The sequence below is a fragment of the Bemisia tabaci genome, chromosome 10 (assembly GCF_918797505.1).
Source record: "Bemisia tabaci chromosome 10, PGI_BMITA_v3".
Classification (NCBI taxonomy): domain Eukaryota; kingdom Metazoa; phylum Arthropoda; class Insecta; order Hemiptera; family Aleyrodidae; genus Bemisia; species Bemisia tabaci.
Genome location: NC_092802.1, coordinates 24,955,967 through 24,980,734, shown reverse-complemented (window position 1 = coordinate 24,980,734; position 24,768 = coordinate 24,955,967). Strand labels below are relative to the sequence as shown.

The following is a 24,768-nucleotide window of genomic DNA, read 5'->3' as shown; positions in this document are numbered from 1 at the left end:
GGTAAAAATGCCAATTACCCTTCGTGTAGTTTTTTATCACTCAACTGACACGCACAAAGTTCCATTGAGTTTGAATCGATAGAGAGAGAGAAAGTTTTGAAGTTTTATTCTTCTACAAGACTCGATAGCAAGACCAACGTTTAGCGGCTCTAAACTTTGAATTTTGATCAGAAAAAATGTAGGGTTAGTTGAATTTCAAATCACTCCTAACTAATTTCTCTCGCCAAAATGCGACTTGGTGTTTTTCTATTAAACTTATGGTCCATGTGAACCGTGATTTCAGTGGGCGGCGCACCCTCCACATGGCATGCTGCGCCCCTTGCAGCGGTTTTGCTTGCCTATTATGCCTTTGCGATGGGAAGGCCAATATTTGTCCAGTGAGCGCCGAGCAATATTTCAACCGCAAAAATTCGTTGCAAGGCATCTTTACGGCCATCCGCAGCGCATAAATATCACTTCGAGGTGCAGGCGCGCTGCGGCCGAAACGAAAGAGCGGAATCGCGAAAAAAGAATAAGAACAAGAAATATGTGTTGCACGCGAAGTAGAAGTTCGCCACGCCAAGAATGTTACCTTTGATTGATTCTTCTCGTCACCCGCTGGGATCGTTAAAAAAAATCCCGAACCTCGTGGGAGTAACCCCTTGCCAGTACGAACCACGTATGTCCCTGAGGTTTCTATCGGAGTTTTATGCTGTTGTTGAGGAGGGGGAAGGGTGCGCTGTACGCACCTTTCGATCGGGTTTGATGCGAGCTTCGAACGAGCGGCTAACGAAGATGGGTTTTTATTTTTATTTATTTTCATTTCGTTAATTTATCGCTCTGTTTGTTCGGAACCAGCTGTCGAACGTCCGCGTCGTGAATGTGTCAGTCCGGCATGTAGGGTACGCGCTTTCAGCTTACTTTATTGGCGAAGCAAGTATGACTTCGTTTTATGTTCGCTTAAGCCTAAGGAATCAAACGGCTCTCAACGGCTGAAAGTTTGACAAGCGTTTTAAAGATGGTCGTATTTAGTTGTTGAAAGCGGTGCCAGGTGATGGAGCTTTCGGGGTTTTGAAGGGTGGTAACAGGCTGTACACTTATTATTAAAGAGCTTGTTACAGGTGTCGAGCAATCCCCCAATACGGAAATTGAAATTGATTAAAATTGATTTTAAAAAAAAAACATCATGGAACTTGCAAAAAAACTTCATTGCATGAAATCGTCAGGTGGAACTATTAAGTTTACACCTCAATGGTTGGGTTGTTTTCTTGTTTGATTCCAAAAATCATAGACAAATTATGGAAAATGTGTATGGGCTTGAAATTGAAACGCAGCGATCCTTGAAAATTGTCGCTCCTTTTAAATCAATGGTTAGAAAACTTACTTTCCTGTTTTGACAAACCATAGAATTTTATTTTTCTGATTGTGTATCTAAGAATTTTAGCCGTCCTTGTTTGATTCCGAAAATCATAGAAATATTATGGAAAATGTGGTATAGGCTTGAAAATTGAAACGCAGCGATCCTTGAAAATTGTCGCTCCTTATAAATCAATGGTTAGAAAACTTACTCTCCTGTTTTGACAAACCATAGAATTTTATTTTTCTGATAATAATTGTGCATCAAAAATTTTTAGCCGTCATGAATATCATGGATTTATCAAGAATTACTTTTCTTTGAAAAGCGCGAAGACACCCCGTTACGGTTAACAAGTTCAACATATTTTATACATGACTTTCGGATGAGAAAACATATCTTGAAGTAGATCTAGTTCTCACCTCCATTTTTAATCGGGTTATCAAGGTTAAATTACACGAACCGACGCCACAGAACGAGTATACCGAAGAGATATTCGTAAAAGGGACCATATCTAATACTCAGATGAGTCCTGAAACGTTAGTATTCACATGTAACCAAGGGCTCATCAATTAACTGCTATTTTCCCTTCACAAAACAAGTCGTTAATATTCCGGCAATGTTGCTCGTCTCTGACGAGAATCAGGGCCTGGAATATTGTTACCAGATTGTGCTGAAAAATCAGCATTTTTCTCCATTTAACTCAATGTAAAATATCCACATTTTATAGTACAAAATGGCAACCTCGGCTCGGAATCCCCCGGTGGCATCTTTCAAATCGCGACGCGCTGCTCCCGAAGGCGCGGGACGGTGTAAAGTTTCATCTCGGCAGGGGCGCCGGGTGCCCCCCGATCCGACACAGCTGATTTCGCCCCCCCCCCCCCCGACGCCCCCCTCCCCCCACCCCGGGGTCGGAGTGGCCCAACCACCCGGGACGGATAATAGTTGTGAATACTTGAATATTTAGCGTCGCTTGATATCATCTGTGCAGTAAATTCGCGATGAAAATCACCGGGATTACAGCGTTGCCACGGTTTGGAAACACCCAAAAATTAATAGTGCTTCACGGAAAAAAAACACATTGGATCTGAGTCCAGACTCTTGAAAACATTGACAAGAAAAAATACTCTTGATTCAATCAGATTTTTGCTTAAATCAAAGAAAATCCGCTCAAATTAAGAGGCTTGGTTCTTGATTTAAGCAAAAATCCGATTGAATCAAGAGTATTTTTTCTTGTCCATGTTTTTAAGAGTCTGGACTCTAGATCCAATGTGTTTTTTTTCCAATGTTCAACGTGAAGCAGACGTTAAATCTGAAGTCATACTAAAAATTAGATTTAAAAAAAAATGCTCCTCGTCAATCGTTTCCGTGTAAATAATCAACTGATATTCTACTAAACAATCTGAACAACTAGATGATCAACAATATCAAACTGAAGTAATCATCTTACAACTTTGAACTGCAAACAGTTGAAAATGTCCCTTTTTATGACTAGTTTAGGTTACCTTGAGTCACTTTCCTTCGTTCAGATCACATTGTGATCTGAAAATGCGAATGAAAAATACTGTTGCTACTTTTAATTGAGGTAACGGTGTATCGTCCAGGAAATGATGGTATACCACTTAGTATTTCGTTCCTTTGCTGGTAAAAAGGACATTACAACAATAGGACTACATTTTGTAACTAGGAACTATAATTTCTAGCTCATCCGTAGAATCACCTGTCACCTGTCATGGAGAAACAGTAAACAGTCGAAATCGTCCATGTTTATAGCTACTTTGGGTTGCTTTGAGTTATTTTTTTTTAGGTAATCTGGAAATGTGAGTGACAAATTTGCTACTTTCCCTTAGAGTAACGTTACGCAAGAAACAACGATACACCACATATTATTCGTTGAACACGGTAATTGATTATTATTCGTTGCTTGGCTGATGAAAGGGCATTTTGCAACTAGGAACTATAATTTCTAGCTCATCCGTAGAAACACATGTCTATAGGGAAACTAATGGCACATACGTTGTTTCCAAACTAACAATAAGCCCGAAATTATAGTTCCTAATTGCAAAATATAGTCCATGAGCATGGGAAAGCATTGCAAAATGTAGTCCATGAGCATGAGAAAGCATTAACATGTTTAGACGACAGAGTTCATCGCTGAGTAAAGTTACGTCTTTACACCAGGATGGAAATTATTTTCCCCCTTTTCTCTCACGAGAGGTTAACGTGGAGAAAACGTGGCAACGGACAGTAAAGCCTACTCGTCTGACAGATAGGTTAGAACTGGAGCGATTTCCTGTCGTCTCCTTCCGCCGTGGACGCGACGGCCTCTCCAGTGGCGTGACATGCTTCGCGATATATCGATTGATCTGCCCTTTAAACTCATGGAAAAGGATCGATAAGTAGAGTGTTCGCAACGGACACCTTAAAAATCGATTCTTTACCATAGCTTCAAATGGAGGAATATCGATAATCGATCGTTCACGCCTCGCCACTGGGCCTCTCACCCCGGTCAAGCTCGTAAGTCTCGACGGTATCCGAACCGCCATCGCGCTATCAGATCCCGCTCGAAATATTTACAGACCTCACCCACGAAAATTAACTCTCTTGCGAATTATATAAACCTGACCGCTGGAGTTACAGCCCCGCGGACCCGGCCCCGAGAAATATAATAAATTTCGTTATTTGCTCAGCGTAAGTCAACATGCGAAGCTTACGGAGGTGTCATGTTCGAATTACGCATTACGCAATTTCGGTTCTGATCAGTCGTTTTTTTCCCCTCACGAAAGAACGTAATTCCATTTCAATGGTGTTGAATTACCCTTCGCAAATTGCATCCTCAAGAGAATTTACGGATTTCTGACTGATTTTACTGATACTCCTCAGATTTCATGCAAAAAACACCTAGCTCCATTTCAATGGTGTTGAATTACCCATCGCAAATTGCATATTTTAAATGAGAATTTTACGCATTTCTGACTGATTTCACTGATTACTCCTCAGATTTCAGGCAAAAATTGACAAGTTTTGAATAACAATTGCACAAGTACGTTTTTGTAAAAGGTGTGCTTTTCACCCCTTAGGTATGCATTACAACCTATCGATACAAATCGAATTATACGCAACACATCACAACCGGAAATGTAAAATTGCATAAAATTTCATGAAACATTTGAAATTGCTAAATTTTCATTCTTAAGAATTCATTTTTTAGGAAATTTGTAGAAAATCCTCGATTTTGACAGTACGAAATTTCGTCTATCATTTGGTTACAACTTGGCCAATGAACCAGATTCACTTGGCCCAAAATTTAATATATTTTTTGGACCCAAAAATTTGATCTATTTTGGCCAAATCATCAATGAACCAATTTCAATATTGCTAATAGTGCTTGAAGCCTGATTGGCGCCGGTGAGCGTTGCAACGGTGGATGTAATCAGACAATGCCTCGTCAGAAGCCAGCGTCACACCCCGGACACGGGGACATGGGACATTGTATGCAGATGAGTGGTGAGGTTGGCCGGTGGTCGGTGAGTCTGTGGACGGTGGATCATTTGTCCGTCAAATTGGATCGGATCTGGGATCCCCTCCCGAGCGTTGACGTGCACCATCGCGGACGATGACGGCGCGTGTCCACACCACGTCCTCGAACTTCATTCTTTCGGATGAACTAGTCTATAACGCGGCTTTATTTCGGGAACCCTGTGGCCCCGAAAAATAGTCTTGCTGATTAGTTCGATGTGGGTGGAGTGATGGGACGACACGTCAAAAAAAAAGTCCAAATGGCAAAAGTCCAAAAACATCTATGGCCGAAATGATCGTCCGTCGAGCTGCAAACATAAAATTGCCAAATTTTTCAAAAGTTCAACTACTATTAGGCCACTATACGAAGAATTGATTGAAGCACAACCCTATACAATCTATACATGCTTCCACTTCAAAATATCGCAAGAAAAACGAACCATACAACACGAAGTCTGAAAATCAACTCCTGAACAAAATATTTTCAATTAACATCGGTCAAGCTGTAAAACTATGAATAAAGTAATTTGAATAATCAACTTCCATGTGATCTGTGTTACAAAGACTTCTTTTTATCTCGTCCAGGAGTTGATTTTCGAACTTTCTGTTTTGTGAATTCTTTTCTGCGGAAGATTTTCAATAGAAAACATGTGACGTATACTCCTCTAACTAAAACTTTGTCTAGTGGGAAATTGGTGATTTAACAACAAGCAGGACGTCAGGCAAAGTTTTTAGAGAAGCAGACCCATTTCATGGGGAATTCGATTTTCAGCGATACATATTTTATTAACGATCCTCCTAAGTGAGGCGGTATGCATAGTTCCCCGATCATTAGCTTAAAGTCCTGAAAATCAGGGTCCAAGTAAAGTAAATAAATATGTTATAAGCGTCTTCTATTTCAAATATTCGGCCCACCCTGATCGTATCTATCAATGAAAAACCGAAGTAATTCCTTTTTGAATCGAAGATCCGCCAATTTGATGAAATGTCCGTCATTCAGCCTCGCGCCACACGCGCCCATCGGAAAAGCCGTTTCATGCTAAGTATCATTCGTTTGACGGGGGAAGATAGTCCCGGTACAACAAGCGTTAAACAAAGCGGGAGGAGCTATTATTTATGATTTCCTCAGCGAGGAATAAATCAGCCGATAAACGTATGTAAATCGTTGTCCGCCGATGTGTTTATTGCGTGTTCATCACGAAATTGTCGAGGGCAATTTGTTGAAATCGGGTGGGGTGAGCCGGATAAAAATACCGCGATCCCTCCACTTGGCGCCGGCTCTGGAGCCTGGAAAAGTGTGATGCGATTCAAGTGGGATCTTCAGCAGCTGATGAGTCCACCTAAAGTAGCCACTTAAATCTCGGAAGCTGTAAGTGTTGGTCTAGTCCTTTTTCCTAATGTGCGGAAAGTTGCTATTATTTTTACGTCCATTTGTAATGCTCCTCATATTCATAATTGCTAGTTTATATTTTGAATGAAACTCACATTTCGTCGTTCCCCGGACAAAGGAACGTACCTCAGGGAAAAACCGGGAAATGTCAGGGAAAATGTTTTAAATTACCTTCATTTGCTTTCTAGAATGGGTTTGAGGTTTTGAACAACAAATGCCTGAAAACTATTTTCAATTATGCCTTTTTAACCATCCGTCACATCCTCAATTGTCAGGTAATTCCACCAAAATGTGTCAGGGAATTGTCAGGGAATTTCACTTTCTAAATTCCGTGGCAACCCTTACCACCATTTCAAGGTTGCAAAATTCGTCGAAAGAACGTATCTAAGTTTCAGTGTTGCCAAATTTTCCCTCATAAATATAATTTTTACCAGGAGAATCTCGAGCGTTTCTGACTTAAAATTTTACCGATTATTCTTCAGATTTCAGGCCAAAATCAGAAAAATTTTAGATAAAAATTGTACCCGTACTTTTTTGTGATATCATTTAATCGCTTGAGTCGATTTTTCAATCTTGGAATGCAGTTATGTCCCTTCTTTCGGGAGGCAACGAATTGGCTCATGCGATTCAATTTTGTCAAAGAATGTACCCTTTAAAATAACCGGGTTAGTTGTCTCGCGAAAAAGTGCGTGTCAAGCTTAGAATTCAGATGTCGTATATTAAAATAGGGGTTGCCTAAAGCACTTTAATTTTAAACGTGCGCATGTATAAGACGATTTGATTCTAATTTTCTGGTATTTTTACCTTTGTTGCAGGTACTTTAAACTAACCAGACCACTTTTAAAAGCGCAGCCTTTTCGTTTTTTTGCCCTCACCATCATCAGTACGCACACGTAAGATATTCACATAATTTCCTCGGACCGAATGTAGTTTTTTACTCTTCACATTCAGATGTCAAGTGAAGAGTCAAGATTGTAGATATCAGCAGCGTAAAAATCGGGCGAAAATTGGTGATTGCAAGATGCATGAGTGTCTGCTGTCGCATAAATTGAACTAAAACCGAAAATCAATTTACTATAAGACATCTGATGGACATTTTTCTAAGTTATGCTTTGTTTTTCTATTTCAGTAATCATCAACCACTTCTATGCTTCAATCTCAGGTGCGCACATAGACCACATTTGCAACATGTTCGAGTCGTGTAAATATGTACTAAATACGGAACCAGCTTGTCGTCAAGTCCTAAAACTGATTGAAAAAGGTCGAAACTTGCGATTAGTAAGCACGCGTTCCTCAAGACTCAACAAGCATTCCAACCTTTACCGCAAAGGGTCATTACGTCTTTTCCCAGGCGTAGGAACGCAATTGCACTCGAAGGTTGCAAAATTGACTCTAGAAAGTTAATTTTTCACCTGACCTTGGAGTTTCTATCAAAAAAGTTCGGACTTGACCTCTACCTCCTTTTTCCGTGATGTGAAATGTCAGGAAAAGATTATTTTAGTCAGGGAATATTTTCCGGCCGAATCGGTCTGATACGCCTCGCTGATTTTCCCCCCGAAATCCTCATTATTCGAGGAGAATGCGCAACGTCGGAGGCAAGAGGCGGTTGATGCATAGGTTTTCCCTCCCCCCCGCGATCGCGAGCTGTCAGCGCTGGCGAAAAGCTGTAAATATTGCGGCAGGTCCCGTTAAGTTCAATGGTCCGTAGCTTACCGTAGTAAAAAGATGCATAACGCATGGCTAATTTTTCGATTGATTTTTTCATATTTCATAGTTTACTCTCCGCCAGGGACCGAGGGGTGGGGCCGAGGAATGTCAGGCGGGTTCAATGTCTCATAGGCAGAACTTGTTTTCCAACCCGGGGACGGACGCGGCGAATAATCCGGTGGATTATCGTCTGATGATCCTAAGCCTTTTTCCATTTGAATAAATATTGCCACGAGGTTACTATAGGATTGTGAGTATTCATCGTGTCGTTATGGACAAATTTATGCTAAAAGGAACTATAATGCCCGTGAACCCTATGCACATAGTACCTTTCAGCGTAAGTACGTCCCTATGTCTGTTGTCGCCGGATTTTACGGGGTTTATTGGGGCTTCGGACGTGAAGTGGTGCAATCGGCGCATTCTTTTGATTGTGCCTTGCAGCTCGGCGAAAATCATAAAAGTCTAGTTTTACCGCGTGGTAAGCTAGCTTCACCCGCGGTTGAATAATTTTTGCAGATGTGTGGAGGAAGCGATACGAACAAATGGAAGAAAGTGCGAAACATTAGTAACAGTTGCGAACTTTAGTGTTTCATGTAAACTGAGGTCAGGGTATGTCTACAAGTCGGGAAATAGTACTGATTTTTCAAGGGCGGTCCGGAAGTATTGAAAAAATGCGGAAATTTTGTAAAAAAGTCCGGAATTTTTTTCATTTTTGTCGCAATTTGAGCGGGTAATTCAAATTTTTCGAATTTCCTCAGTTGGAGGTATTAAAAAAGTATTGAATTTTTCTGTTGAGGGGTACTGAATTTCTTGGAAATGCACTGAACAAGTACTGTAAAAGTACTGATTTTTGGTCAGCCTGTTTTAATAGACATCCTGGAATTGTAGTCCCTGTAACTGAAGTTTTTTCACTGTTCGGACACTCGCAACTTAACAACCGTAAAAATCATGGAACGACAGATCGGTAATCTGCAAACTTCAGCTACCTGTCCCGAAAAAGTACGATACTCTGTGAACCTAAGTTTAATATCTTTTACTGAACTTTCTTTCTCAGTATAGACTGAGAACTTTGGTGTTTCATATAAACGGAGGTGTAGTCCCTGTAACTGAAGTTTTTTTCACTGTTCGGACACTCGCAGCTCAACAATCGTAAAAACCATGGAACGACAGATCGATAACCTGCAAAACTTCGGCTATCTGTCCCGAAAAAGTGCGATACTCTGTGAACCTAAGTTTAATATCTTTTACTGAATTTTCTTTCTCAGTATACACTGAGAAGTTTAGCGTTTCGTATAAACGGAGGTGTAGTCCCTGTAACTGAAGTTTCTTTTCACTGTTCGGACACTTACAGCTCAAAAACCGTAAAAATCATGGAACGACAGATCAGTAACCTGCATGTAGTCCTTGTAACTGAAGTTTTTTTCACCGTTCGGACACTTGCAGCTCAACAATCGTAAAAATCATGGAACGACAGATCGGTAACCTGCAAAACTTCCTGGTTTGATATCTCTACTTGCGGAGGAAGTCCCGGGCTAATCTCCCGGCGAGTGCGTTCCTACCGAAGTGACTCGCGATCCTATTTGCATAATTTACAACGAATGCGAATGCCCAGAGCGCGCGGCGCAGTGTCCCGCCCGGGTCCAGCTTATTTATTGGTCCGAACGGGCACGAGCACTTCCCCCGGGCAAAACCGCGCGGAGCCCCACACGATTCCCGCGGCAGTTGCGCGGTTCTGCCGGGAGGAGGGCCGCTGCTCTTATTTGTACCAATAGGACACAGCAAACCGCCTCCTATTATTCCCAAAGCAGGAACGAAACGCGGCACCGGCACCGGCATCGGCATCGACCGGCAGTTCCTCCAATTCATCAGCGGTCACCGTTTCCTGATAATAACTCGGCCGCTGCATGAGCGCCTTTTCGCCGGTTATGCCCCCCCCCCCCCCTTGAAAAAGTGCGTTACGCAATGTGCAATGTGGCCGCAGCAGGTGTACTGACCGCGAAGCCCGGAGGTGCCAAATAGAGGTTTTCTGCGTATCAGCCTTATCTAATGTAACTTTTCGCGTTTATAGGAGAGGAAGAGTCCATTTCCGAAGACTGAAATTCAGCTCATTCCAGGGGTCTATGTGCCCTAGAGTACCTTTATGACAGAGTATGGCCATTTATGTGCCGGTTTTTCATCGGTCGCGGGAAAATAGACTGATACGATGTTCTTACGATCGTAAATAAACAAAATGGCTGTTATCAGCAAGCAAGTTTAAGGTTATGCACATTTTACATCCTTCTGTGGTAAAGGCGAAAGGCGATTTAACAGTGTTTTCATGTGTTTTTCGTGTGTTATTCGTAGAAATATGCTATAGTTTAAATTGTTACTGCCGTATAATTGAAATTTTTGTCAATTTTAGCTTTTTATAAATGTTACGGCGGGTCGCCATCTTGTTTGTTTATTTACGGCCGTAAGAGCATTATGAAGCCTTAAAACCTCGTTGACCAATCAAAAAGAGGCGCAGTTTTCCTGTAGTTAAAAGAGTATATAATGTAAATTTTTGCATGTACGGAGTGGAAGAGTTCGATTCTGAAGACTGAAATTCAGCTCATGCCAGAGGTCTATGTGCCCCGCCCGCTACGTGGCTCAACCCCTAGAGTGTGTTTCGTGCCCTTCAAGGCTCATGTCAGGGGATCCCGTTAAGTAAATATTCCAATTTTAGTTTGTAAGTAGCATTTTTCAACAAAAATTTCGGAATATTTTGAAATTAAATTACCATCTTTTACCATTTTATCTTGGCGATAATGTAGCTGGAATCATCAACATCTGTGCGTTATCCTCAATCTCGTAGCGATTTTATCTCTGTAAAATAGTTTTTGATAAAATCTGCAGTAAAGTGCAGTAATGAATGAAAAAATTAAACCCAACTTCAAAATTACAAAAACGGCGAAGTTTTCTCTTCGTCCTGCAAATGTGTCTGTTTGCAGACAGGCGTTGTTCCTTAGCCATCGATATGTTATTTTAAAACTGCTTGAAAGCCGAAAGCCGTTCTGAAGAAATCAGCTGAAGACAATTACAAGGCGAGCGAGTTCTTTTCAGAGCTTTGCTCTGCTTTTTAAGCCTGCCTTTCAAATTCTGACCCTAAACTAAAAATCTATCCATCCCTCACTGGAAAAAAAACACATTGGATCTAGAGTCCAGACTCTTATAAACATTGACAAGAAAAAGGACTCTTGATTCAATCAGATTTAAGCTTAAATCAAAAGAAAATCCGCTCAAATTAAGAGGCTTGGTTCTTGATTCAAGCTTAAATCTGATTAAATCAAGAGTATTTTTTCTTGTCGATGTTTTCAAGAGTCTGGACTCTAGATCCAATGTGTTTTTTTTTCCAGTGTAAACGAAAAATCTGTCTATCCTTTGAACAGATTCGGTCCACTGGAAAAAGAAACACATTGGATCTAGAGTCCATACTCTTAAAAACATCGACAAGAAAAAGTACTCTTGATTCGATCAGAATCTAGCTTAAATTAAGAACCAAGCCTTTTAATTTAAGCGGATTTCGTTTTGATTCAAGCTAAAATCCGATTGAACCAAGAGTATTTTTTCTTGTCAATGTTTTCAAGAGTCTGGACTCCAGATCCAATGCGTTTTTTTTCCGGTGTCCTCTCTCGAAGCTCCCAATGCAGATTACCTCCTTTTGCATAAGCGCCGTTGGCAACGAGGCAGGCGGGCAGTCTGGCAGAACTATCAGCGCCGCGCCGAAAAAATCCCACGCCGGGAATGGTCAGCGGCGAAGCAGGGGCCGGCGGCGGATCAGCTGATCAGTTGATCAGTGTTACAGCCGTATTTATGGCCCATTGAACCGGAGGCTCCGGGCCGGCCCCTCGTACGTCTCCCGGACAAAAAATCCCCATCTCGAACTTCGATTCGATTCCCCCGATTACTACCCCCGGTGATATCGATGTTCGATTCGATGTCGAGTCGATAGATATCGAATGTCCGTGCGACCGCTTCCGGGGCGACCGGCCTTTCGAGACACCGGCTACACACACCGCGAGCTCTGCCGTGCTAAGGAAGAACGCCGTATGAACATTCGAGAGTGGCCAAATTTCCCTTGACAAAACATGTATTTTTCACGACATTCATGCACATTTTTCTTCGAAATTTTCAGATATTTTGGATTAAATTGCATACAAAATTGTCTGAAAATTTTGGAAAAAAATACTCACAATTGTCCCTGCAAATTCGGTATTTATCGAAGGAAATTTGGCAACGTATGATGGCTCATACGGCGTTCTTCCTTAGCACAGCAGAGCTGATTCGGTCGAAAGTTGAATAGACGCATGCCTCCCGCGGGAGGAGGCTATTGTGGACCGCGTGACGTCATGCTATCGATAACGATTGCGTAAAGGGAACACGTCTGGACGTCTCGAAGCGGATTTTCGTGTTGGATCTGATAGCTCGGCTGAATCCGATCCAGTGGGCCGATTTTTGAAATTGATAGACAAAGCTATCGACAAAGAAGACAAAAGGGATCTGGAGGGATCAGATTGGTGGAAACGGGTGTTGCAATGGCAAAGAAGGTGGGTAATACTATAACTAACGGCAACTTTAAGGGAACCCTATAGTTAGTCAAACAAAAAGTTCGCGAGAAACACGATGGTGCCCCTGGTTTTCCCTGAAATCAACTCCCAAGCTCAAAAAAAGCTCTCTAAGTTGAGGCAAAATGGAGGATGGGGGTATCCCGCGCTATCCTGAGAGTCCACCTCTTCATCAAGACAAACTCTCCATGCGAAGATAAGGAGCAAATACGTTGACAGGGCTGCCACTTTATTTGGGGACTCTAAAACTTAAAACACGGCAACCCTGCTAATCTATTTGCTCCCTATCTTCGCATGGAGAGTTTGTCTTGATGTAGAGGTGGACTCTCAGGATAGCGTGGAATACCCCCTCCATTTTGGCCTCAACTTTGAGACCTTTTTTTAAGCTGGAATTTGATTTCAGGGAAAACCGGTGGCACTATCGTGTTTCTCGCCAACTTTTACGTTAGAAACAATAGTCAAATCGCAATTTCCTCACACATGCAACATCACCATTGTCAAGGAATTTTACCAAAATGTGTCAAGGAAGTCAGGAAAATGTCAGAGAATTCCATTTGCTGAATTCGTGTGGCGTATCCCTGACATTTTAAAATCGCTTTCCCTTCAAGCATTCCTCTTCCCGATTATGAGCCAGCGCTAGAACTGCAAGTGTGTCCGTCCACGTCTCTCGGTCGCACCAATATTTACACATGCGGTTCTTCTCCAGTGGCGTGGCGTGAATTGCGATACATCGATTGTTATGCCATTTAAACCTATGGTAAAGAATCGATTATTAAGGTTTTCGCTGCGAACACTCTGTGTTTCGATCCTTTTCCATAGGTTTAAATGGCATAACTATCGATGTATCGCAATTCACGCCACGGTGACGAGACGGACGACCCGGCCGACCGCGTCGCGTCCGGGACGTTTCCTGGAACCTGGCGGAGGAGTCGTAGCGAGACGGAGAAAAGCCGCTTTTAAAAATAGCCGATCCAGGCGGAAACCGACCGGGAACGCGGCCGGACGAAAGCGAAGGTGCGGTGCGAGGTGGGTGTCGGGAGTGACGTCACCGCCGCGCCACGCATCGTATTGCACCGCCGCGTGGCATTGACCCGCGTCCATCCCAGTTGCCCGATCTACGGGATCGCCGCTCCAGTCGGGATGAGTCAATAGTTGTTTTTACTATGAATTTTGGAAGCGTGGTTGGGTTTTTTCAAATAGGAATTCTTATCTGCGAGCACGCTAGACGGAGGGCGGGTGAATCTTTGACCCCTCGTTCGTTCGTTTCCGCGCTTGATACAGGGTTATTCAAAAGTCACGCACCCCTGGTCATGAGTAGGGTGGCCATTTGAAATGTTTGTGTTGCCCCCCGCCCCCTTCAGCCCTCCGGGGGGATCTAAAACTGGAAAGCACCGAAAAATGTTTTCCCCTCGATATGAGGAAAATCTTCTTAAACCGCAAGTCGATATCATAATTAGAACTAAAGTTATGACCAGTGGTGAGTGACTTTTGAATAACCCTGTATAATGTGGATCATACCGCCGTGCAACGCAAAGCCGCCGTAAATACATACACTGGAAAAAAAAACACATTGGATCTAGAGTCCAGACTCTTAAAAACATCGACAAGAAAAAATACTCTTGATTCAATCAGATTTGAAGCTTACTTTAAAACTCAGACCGCCATTTTATGAACTTGATATAACTGATTAGCCCCGGTCTACTCGATCGCTGAAAATTTGCCCACGATTGTCCAATTTGGCTGAAATTGTGTAATGGCCCACTTTTCAGAGCACTACTCAACGATGCAACGATGACCTCCATTTTCAGTGCAGTGGAAAAAAAAACACATTTGATCTCGAGACTTGACTCTTAAAAACACCGACAAGAAAAAATACTCTTGATTCAATCAGATTTAAGCTTAAATCAAGAACAAAGCCTCTTAAATTGAGCGGAATTTCCTTTTGATTCAAGCAAAAATCTGATTGAATCGAGGATATTTTTTCGTTTCAATGTTTTCAAGAGTCTGGACTCTAGATCCAATGTGTTTTTTTTTTTCCAGTGTGTGCAAATCGGGCCTGAAGGAACAACCCCTATTTTTGCTTTAGCTGAAGTTTGCACCAGGCCCATTGAAAGTTGAAGAAATAGTTTTTCCTTAAGTCAGGAACACCAATTGAATCATGGGCTTTGCTCGTCCTGAATCTCAACCATTTTTTTATCTCTAGTTTAATTTTTCTTTTTGAATATTCCTCACGTGCTGTAGTAAAACGCGACGAAAAAGCCCAACTGTCAGCGCGGTGCGAGTGAAGACTTGAGAGCGAAATGACCGTTGCCCTCAGCGCATCGCCGGACGTCGTCGTCGGCTGTGATGTAAACGTGTGGTAATAGATTTGCTCATGCCGCACCGGGCACCGCACCATTATCGCAAAGGTCAGGGGCTCCGACCGGCACACAGTGGATCGAGTCAATCGGAGAGGTCGGCCATGAAATTCTCGACTAAAACTGCACATTTTCATGTTAATTTCGTCATATCGACGGTGTAAGTCGGCAATCACATAACTCGGTTCGCGACGTAGCAGACTTCCTGTCATACGTTATTTTTTAAACGGAAAACCACTCAACAGCAATTCTTCAAACCTGCCGTGATTTTTCTTCTCTGCGCGAAGAAAATTCTGCATTGAATACAAGGAATGATGTCAATTTGCTCTTCTTTAAAAAAATAACACAGAGGCGGAGATTTTCAGACACTGCAAACGAGTTATGTGATTGCCGACTTACACCGTCGATATATTAAAGTTCAAAGGGTGCTCCTAGTAGTCATAGTAGAAAATTTCACGAGAAAACCAGTGGAATCGTTAAGAGTATCGTAACTTACGGGAGTGAGGCCTGGCAACTGAAGAAAAGAACTGAAGACATGCTTAGGGCAACCGAGATGGACTTTTGACGGAGGTCTGCTGGGATATCGAGAGAACCTTTTCATATTGCGGATACCCGCAATGAAAAGGTGCGCGAAAAAATGGGTGTGGAGAAGGACATCGTGCACGATATCAGGTCCAAGCAGTTGGTCTGGTACGGACATGTGCGAAGGATGGCAGACGATCGGTTGCCCAAGCAGGTCTTCGATTGGGTTCGCCCCGGAAGGCGACGGCATGGACGTCCTGTGAAAGGTTGGCGACATAGGGTGGAGGAGGAGATCAGAAGGTGCCAATTGTCTGATGGTCTCTGGGAGGATAGGGGGCAATGGCGATTGGGCGTCGCAGAGCGCGAGGCTGCGCTATAAAAGCGGTTTATGTAAACCAGTGGAATCATTTTTAGAACCTCAAAATTTAGTCAAAACGGAGTTATAAGCTTTTAAAGTTTCCAAGTTTTGTCTGACTTCCCCTATTGACTCGATCCACTGTGCGGCACCGGCCGGGCTGTCTCGCTCTGCCTTGACGTGGAGTCACTCAACGTGCTCTGCCCGGGTCGGGACGCTCAAGTTATATCTTCAATTAGCGTGACATGGACGAACGTCCAACACCGAGCACCGGTTAACCATCAATGACTGTCCAAATGGCTACGGTTTCAGCCGCCCCTAGACGCGGAGAAGTCATAGATATAGTTGAAATTTGAAAAGGTTAAAAAAGACACGAAAAATGTGTAATCAAGGTTGAGTGAGACTAGAGCACATGCGGAGCGATTATTGAAACTGATGGACAAAGCGAAAGACAAAGAAGACATAGGGAGTATGGAGCGTTCTCAATGGTTGACATGATTGGTTCTCATAGACTAAGGAAGAAAATGATGGACTAACTGTCGGGTCTATAGTGGGTTGCCGTTAGTTAGTCCATTACTCACCTCCTGTGTCCATTGCCAGCACCACCTGCTTCCACCAGTAGGATCCGTCCAAATCCCTTTTGTCGTCTTTGTCTATAGCTTTGTCTATGAGTTTCAATAATCAGCCCGCTGCATGAGGTGAGTGTAAACCAAAGACATGAGGACGGAGCGCTGGGAGCATAAAATGAAGCCACCTCTCCTGTTGGCCAGAGACTTGGTAAGTAAACCAGTAAAAAAAGCATAAATATTTATTTGAACATGGGTTCTAAAAAAATGTTGGCACAGTTGGAAGATATTTTCAAACAGGGGTGATGCAATTACCCATCGATTTCGAGACGAAGGTACGTAACTCTATTTCAGTGGTGCTAAATTGACCCAAACAGCCAAATTTTTTACATGAATTTACCTGCGAAATTTCTGCCCAAAATTTCTTTGGTTTTTCAATGAGATCAAAAGAAAAATCATTGAAATTTTCAGTTAGAAATTTCCAAGATTCTCCCGGTTAAAATGCAACTTGCGCGAAGAAATGTGGCAATATCGAACTACAATTAAGTTCGTTCCAGGGCCGGTTTAAGGAGGTGGCCACATGGGCCGCGGCCCATGGCGGCAAATTTTGCAATTTTTTTAAATGTAGGTATAAAAAAAATCGAATTTAGAAAAAAACAATTATAAACGAGAAAAGGCTACAAAATCTCTCATTTCCTGAGAGTATAGTAATTTCTAATTTTGTCGTCTTTCACTGATACAAGAGACAGCACCTTTAATTAGTCGAGTTAAGAGAGAAACCAAACACCCAATTTGGCCTGGAACGGCGCGACTTGGAGAGAAAGAGAAATGATGACGAGTACTTGAGATGAAAAGGAGAAGCCTTCGGCTCGGCGGTCAGCGTGTAACACATATTAGCGCCTACAAGACTGCATGAATACTTCACGCATTGCGTTAAACACCGTGCGATCAGCAGGGGTCGTCGGGAAACGCATAGCGCCTAAAAGACTGCATGAATACTTCACGCATTGCGTCAAACACTGCGGTCAGCAGCGGTCGCCGGGAAACGCATATCGCCTACAAGACTACATGAATACTTCACGCATTGCGCCAAACAGGGTGCGGTCTGCGCGGCGCGGCGGCGGAAGTTAAAATCATTAAACGTAATTTTGTGTTTGTTCTTTCATAACTTTTTCGTTCATTTCTTATGAATGGAAGGCCTTGTCCGTCAGAAATTGGTTTGTGAAACTTGACTTTCGCTTAATTTAGTTAATGTTTTGAATAGTTGACATAATTTGGAAGAAAACGGTGTATACATATGCTAGGTTTGCTTAAAAATTGAGGAAGATACAGCATCGTGAACATCGCGCCTACTCACGTTTTCGCAGCGCACCCGTCAACACGCGGTCCGGCTCGCCGCGGTCCGCCAAGTTCCGAAGCGTTCCCAAATTCCAAGTTTCGAAGTTCCTCATTTTTTAAGCAAACCTAGCATATTTATATACCATTTTCTTTCAAATTACGCCAGCTATTTGAAACATTAACTAAATCCGGGACTTTTTCTCATGCGTAGCCGCTGTATCAAAAAAAACCGCAAAAAAGGCCTTTGTAGGCCATTTTTCAAAATAGCGGAAAATGCTCACCAGATACGCGGTAGGAAACTTAAAAGTCGAATTCAGCGACCAAAAAAACATTAAGTAACCCAAAAAAATCGCTGTGTACCCGAAATTCCAGGTAGCCTCATTTTTAGCCACCAGGCGCCTGGACTACCTCTCCTTTCGCTATCATGGCAGCACACCGTCGCTGCAAGTTACCAGCACACCGGCCAAACAGGAGAGATCGAATATTTCAGATCCGAAACTTGAAGTTCTCTTGCGGGTGGCAATTTGTTAAGAGGCAGTTTCCCCGATTCGACTCGCTCGCGGGTCGGGGCGCGTGGGCAGTGGTCGGCCGAAATCGGTGAAATTGCAGCCACGAGATCGGACACTCGGTCAGTGCCGCAGCGGAATCGGGCCGCTTCTTAAACGTGTTGTGACTAGGCCTGTCCCCGAACCGATCGATCGATCGATCGATCATTTCGATGATCGTTCGAAGACCTGTTTCGATCGAAACTGCTCGATCGAACTGCTCGATCGAACTGCTCGATCGAAATGTTCGATCGAAATGCTCGATCGAACTGCTCGATCGAAATGCCCGATCGGAACGTTTGTTTCGAAAGCCGTTTCGATCGAAATGTTATTTTGTAATGTTGAAATAAGATTTACCATGTTTAGCAAATAATAATCGCAGAATTTTCATATTGTTGTCAAGAATTCCTCTTCCTCTTTTTTTTTCTTCGTTTCCAATTCGATTGAAATAACAGCATCAACATTAACTAACGTAGCAGTTCTGTCCACAAATTATATTATTACCATGTGATCTGTATACATAGAATTAACGAAAATCATTCCACGTGCTTAATCTCCCCCCCCCCTCCCCTCCTACAACAAAACAAATTAATTCAACCACACAAACCATGAAAATACCAGGTCTTAATTCTCGTCTGTTTACTTAAGTTACTTTTTCAGATCAATTTTTATTCAAAATACATGCGCTTATCGCATTCACTCCATTAATTACTAACCATTTATTTGTAAAATATCAGAGGTCCGCTGCGCTACCCTACCTCCCAATCTCAGTGCTCCTTTAGCTCCTAGCCCAAATGCCCATTACGAATAACAATAATGATCCAATGGACCTTGGTAGTATGGCTCGGCGCTCGCCGGCGCTGCGCGTGCCGCGACAATGATAATGGTACTCACTACAGTTACACAGTTTTGACCATTTCGTTCAAATTTTGCATCCGCTCAGTGTATGTCGGCCCGTACTGCACGCACACACACACACGCCCTCACCATCCTACGTCGAATCGTCCTTATCTCGTCCCCGTTCGTTTTCCTCATATCACACAATTACACTCTTCTTCGGTTCGGTATTTGGTTTGACCCGTGGCGCCTGGCCTGCTCCAGTGCTCCTCACACCTCGCATCGCTTTTGTTTCATGCACCTTTCCTTTCGGTGACGGCACCGCTGACTATCTCCGTTCCCCCTTGCCGCCCACGACTGCGACTCCTTTCCTCGTTTAAGATCTCGATCCTATTCCTAGGTCCCGTTTGACTGAGGTTCTTATCGGTGACGCTACTGCCGCTCCCTTCCCTTCCTCACTTTTTTCGTCCGCGTGATCAGCGTCTCCTTCCTTATTCACTATCTTCATACATATACGCCACAGTTTAACTGAAGCTCTTCATCAAATTCTCTTCATAAAATCGAATGAATCGAATTTTCGGGAAGTAAGTAGTAACCTAATGCGACTCTCCGTCCTGTCTGCTATCCTTCAGCCCTCTCCTCATGTCTGGAACGACTTACAATTCATTCGGACTTTTGCTCACCTACTCCATTATATAACTGCAGTGACATCAGTAGCCATGTTTGCAGACAAGCACCTCGTCAAGTTTGAAATTTGCGGGGGGGGGGGGGGGTGAATTTTTTTTTTTTAAAGGCAGTTCGCGTCAATCCGCCGAAGTTTTACCTGTTTTCGCTTGGTTATATTCTCCTCCACCCCCGTTTCTTCTCCCCCCTTTCTTTTCTCTCTAATCCTTCATTCTCCTCCCCCACATATTTCTTCTCCCCACCCGTTTTTTCTGTAAAAAAGCTTCGTTTAATTTTTAAAAAAAACAATGATATATTTACCCGTGAAAAACTAAGCAAGTTACTGCGGTGGCAAAGAAGACAAAACTGCTGATTATAGCCTCAAATTGTCAGAATTCTGCGGGGGAGGCCCCTGGCCCCTACCTCTCTCACATCCCCTGGTAGAAGCGATCACATCCCCTTAACGAAATTTTGTAGTCTAAGAGCCGGAGATACGCTCTTTTGAATTTTCTTCGATGATTGGTAAAAAAAGCCAAAAGGCGTATAGGCGTATGACTGGCAGTGGTATATACGTTGTTTATGGAATTTCATAGCGTCTTTTCTGTTTCCATGGTTGCGCCTGACGCGTCAGCTGATGTTATTGTCATTGAGGTAAATTTCTATTTTTAAAATTTGTTTTTTCAACGTGTTTTTTCGACTGAACTGCGTCCCCCCCCCCCCCCCCCGTATTTCCACGATATAGAATAAAGAGACTACGCGTAGTCTCTTTATTGCTTTTTTGCGCTTTGTCATTGCATATGATGAGGGTAGTTCCCGCTTTGCAGCATGTATTAAGTATCTGATATGCTCTTTCTTACTTATTATTTTGGTAGGGCAGCTTGAGGGTGGGGGAATAAACGTTTCTAATTATTTTGTGACGGCCTGGAAGAAGGGAAGTGAAAGCATTGCTTTCCCTGAGACGAAATGTCTGTTTGAAAACATAGAAAAAAATAACAACAAAATTTCTACTCTTCTTGATATTATCTTGAAAAATATGATACATGGTCCCCGTGGAACTATTAACAACATTTCTCCGTGTATGAAAAATGGAATAAGCACAAAAAAGTATCCAAAATTATTCATCAGTGAAACCCAACACAATGAAAACGGCTATCCTCTGGATAAACGAAGATCACCAGAAAATGGAGGTCAAACTGGTGGGATCAAAACTCGAGGCTCAAGAGAAATAACTATTGACAATACATGGGTAGTACCTTACTCCTTCATTCTGAGCAAGATTTTCAAATGTCACGTTAATAAAGAAATATGTACCTCAATACGGGCAATTAAATATATTTGTAAATACATGAACAAAGGCAGTGATAGTAAAATTTTTAACATACAGAATGAAACCGGAGGTAATTGCGAAATTGCTATTGAAAAAAACAATTTCACACACTAAATATAAATCACTGTGGTAAAGCTGAGATGTGGTGAAATGAAGATACACCTACATATGAAAGAGAGAGAAGGGCAAAGAGAAAAAGAAACATGAGGAGAAAATTATGAAATAAGTGAAAAAAAGGATTACCTACGCATACTAAGTTAGCAGGATTAAAGTCTTTACTTAGATGAAATAGATACTTAGATAATACAAAAATACAGAGGGAGAATAAATACAATTCAGTGGCGTGGCGTGAATTGCGATTTATCGATTGTTATGCCACTTAAACCTATGGAAAAGGATCGATAAACAGGGTGTTTGCAACGAACACCTTAATAATCGATTCTTTACCATAAGTTTAAATGGCATAACAATCGATACATCTCAATAATTCACGCAACGCCACTGATACAACTGCTCGGGTTGGTTCAAATAACTTTTAACGTTTTTTAGACTTTTCGTCCCTACTGTAGACCCTGACCCTTACCGAAAATTTAAATTCAAGGAAAATAAAGTTTCAAATGTTCATGACCATATTTTTTGCCATCATGACTCACTAGATCACATTATATTCTGGATAAATTTAAAGATCATCGCCGTCAAACGTTGAGTTCCCCTTAGATTTAGCACTTTTTGAATGGTGTACGGTGAAGACAGAAACTATGTATTTTGTCCTCACCGTAGACCACACAAAAAGTGCTAAATGTAAGGGGAGCTCAGCTTTTGACGGTGACATTCTTGATGTGATCTAGTGAGTTATGGTGGCAAAAAACGGTTATGAACATTCGAAACTTGATTTTCCTTGAATTTAAGTTGCCGTTCAGGGTCATCAGGGTCTACGTTAGGGACAAGAAGTCTAAAGCACGCTAGAAGTTATTTGAACCAACTCACCCAAGCTATACCTGCTATGGTATTGACGAAAGTGAAAAAATAGATACGACAACATACTGATGCTTACTGCGCACCTATCTTGCTGGCAGTGTCCCAAGTATCACAGTGCAATGAAAATATTGAGATCAAATTGAGATTTAATGCAATAAAGTGGCAATATTTCCACCATAAATTTGCAATATTTTTATTGCAAATTTTATAAAAAATGAAATTATATTAAATTGTTATTACCTTACGCCTTTCGATTGATAGATCATCATCATCAGAGGTTGTATCGTTGTATCTATTAGCTCAATCTCAATCTTGAGCTAATATATTAAGCCCTAGCCATGGACCATTCCAAAAATTGTCTAACTTTGTATTAACTCTTTTTTCATTTATTTTCCTTTCAATTGACCAAGTGCGCCTTTGTATTTACTAATTAATATACCTCTGATGATGATCTACCGATCGAAAGGCTTAAGGTAGTAAAAATCTAACATAATTTTATTTCTTATAAAATGCGCAGTTATTTGACTAAAGCTACACATATCTTGTCATTATTTTCATTGCTCCTAACTGCTAATTGCAACATGTTTAATTAACCTAAAGAATGTATCTCTTATTGCAACTCATTTGAACCAAGTCGTTAACGTGGAGTCCTGTTAAACTATGGCGAGAGTCAGTCACTACTCTTCCACCTGTACTGAATACTCGCTCCGCAGGAATACTCGTAGCTGTCACAGATAGATATTTCTTTGCTAGAATTGCGAGTCGAGGGAATTCCTTCTCGTGGACCTGCCACCATTTGGCGATATTTTCTCCCACATCAACCCGCACCATCTGCTTATATCGCCGAATTTCAGTCATTGCCTGATCTTCGGGCGATTCAGAAGCAGCGGTAACGGAGTTATTTCCATGTGCAGAGAAGAACGCAGCTATGCCACGGCATTTTCGTTTGGCTGGGGGTGGACCATCTCTGTTTGAGACTTGACACATTCTGATCATCTCGCCCAAAATTGCAGTCTCCGCATCTGTTTGATCGTCCTCAGACAGTTCAAAAAAGTACCGGAGATCACAAAACGCGCATTTTAGCAGCAATTTTCTTGCTTGAACTGCGTGTCTATACTTTTTCCCTGCACGTGTTCCTGCAGGAGGGGGAATGCCGATGAACTTTTTTACAAGTTCACCAATACATTCGTTGAACACGGCCCTCCTCCGATCATTCTCAGTCGGTGTTAATGAAACGGCGCTAATGCTGCCTGATGATGTGCTCGCGCTCGGAGTGTTTAACTCAACCTCTTCTACCTCTTCTTCCACTTGCTCCTCCTCTTCTTCTTCCTCTTCTTCTCCTCTTTCTTCCTCCTCCTCTTCTCCTTCATCATCCTCTTCGTTATCATCATCATCATCATCATCATCATCATCATCATCATCATTATCATCATGATCATCATGATCATCATGATCATCATCATCATCATCATCATCATTATCATCATCATCGGCATCATCATCATCATCATCAGAATTTCTCCTTGGCTCTGCACGGTCTGCATTTGCTGCAACGTGGGCGGTCTCCGATGAGGCAGGTTGACCACAACCCTGCATTGAGCTAGAGGATGTCGACGCGGAGGAGGTGATAGAATCCGCACTTATCGTAGTGGCCGAATTTGATGACGAAGATTTTTGCAGGACTGTTATCAAAGGAAGGACACAACTCGCCGTCACATAATCCTCGCCGCTGACTCCGTCGCTCAATTCTTTCAGTTGTGTGAGAACCTGAATGAGGATCTTTGCGTACGACAGCTCCTCTACGGTCAGCAAGTAGATTTCGTACTTTGTTGCATATTTCTCAGATGTTAGGAGTTCGCTGATGATACCGTGCTGTTTCACGACAGCTACCAAGAGGCGTAGATAACTCCACCAACGTGTGGAGCATGGAGCTGGCAGAGCCAGGGCTTTCTTGCCAGTTCTCGTAAGTGACAGATCATTTAGGTCTCTTTTGGCAGCTGAAGTGTTATACGCAAAGAGATTCTGAAGTTTTTTGCACTTCTTCACAACCTCGCCACCTTCGCCGAATCGAAGGACTTTGTCCACTCCGATCTGGAGTGTGTGGGCGAAACAGCCTAAGGAAAGTAGCTCCAACATCTCGACTGCCAATAGGATATTGGACCCATTGTCGGTTGTTGCAGCTACTATTTTTCCTAAGGGCATGTTCCACTCGTCCAACGTCGCACGAATGAACTCTTCAATGTTCTCACCTGTGTGCGACTCATTGAACAACACACACCCCAGACATACGGAATGGACGTCCCACGAATTATCGAGGAAGTGGCAGGTGAGGCCAAAAAACGAGTCGCCGTTGTCCGCTGTCCATATGTCCCCTGTCATGGAACAGTAAGTTGCCTGTTTCAAAAGACTCTTAATAGTCTTATTCATGTCATCTTTGATGGAAGGGACAAAAGTGTTTGTCATAGCATGGCGACTTACAGGTATATAAGCTTTATTAAAGCCCTGTAACATTTTTGTAACGCCTGGACGTTGGCCAAAACTATACGGTAAGCACTCTGTTGCAATGCACCGTGCCACTAGCTTGTTGAGTCTTCTGTTCAAATTATTGTCGTTCCTTTCAGTGTGCCTATGCAGAGATAGAGGAAAGAAAAGGGCTGTTAGAATTTTTTATTTTAGAAAAATACTAAGCAAAATTAGACAGTCTAAATGTAAAGCAATAATGAAAGTTTTGAAAGTTCGCCAAGTTCT

The 24,768-nt window shown here is 42.5% G+C and overlaps 2 protein-coding genes across 2 annotated transcripts in view; one reads left to right on the top strand and one right to left on the bottom strand.

Moving 5' to 3' along the window:
- The window catches only part of LOC109042300 (puratrophin-1), a 586,997-nt gene that overhangs the window by 150,896 nt on the left and 411,333 nt on the right, over window positions 1-24,768 (top strand). The gene's annotated exons all lie outside the window — the stretch shown is intronic.
- Window positions 22,615-24,483, bottom strand: LOC140225690 (E3 SUMO-protein ligase ZBED1-like). Its single transcript, XM_072305341.1, has 2 exons — window positions 23,556-24,483; window positions 22,615-23,156 (listed from the first exon to the last, which is right to left on the bottom strand). The coding sequence occupies exons 1-2, from the start codon at window positions 24,481-24,483 to the stop codon at window positions 22,615-22,617; spliced, it is 1,470 nt and encodes a 489-aa protein (XP_072161442.1).

Bases quoted from the DNA above. Each gene is read 5' to 3' on its own strand.
- LOC140225690 (XM_072305341.1), bottom strand. From the start codon at position 24,483: ATGACAAACACTTTTGTCCCTTCCATCAAAGATGACATGAATAAGACT. The intron at 23,157-23,555 runs GTGCAGAGCCAA...CCCCTCCTGCAG, and splicing joins CGTTGCAGCAAATGCAGACC to GAACACGTGCAGGGAAAAAG.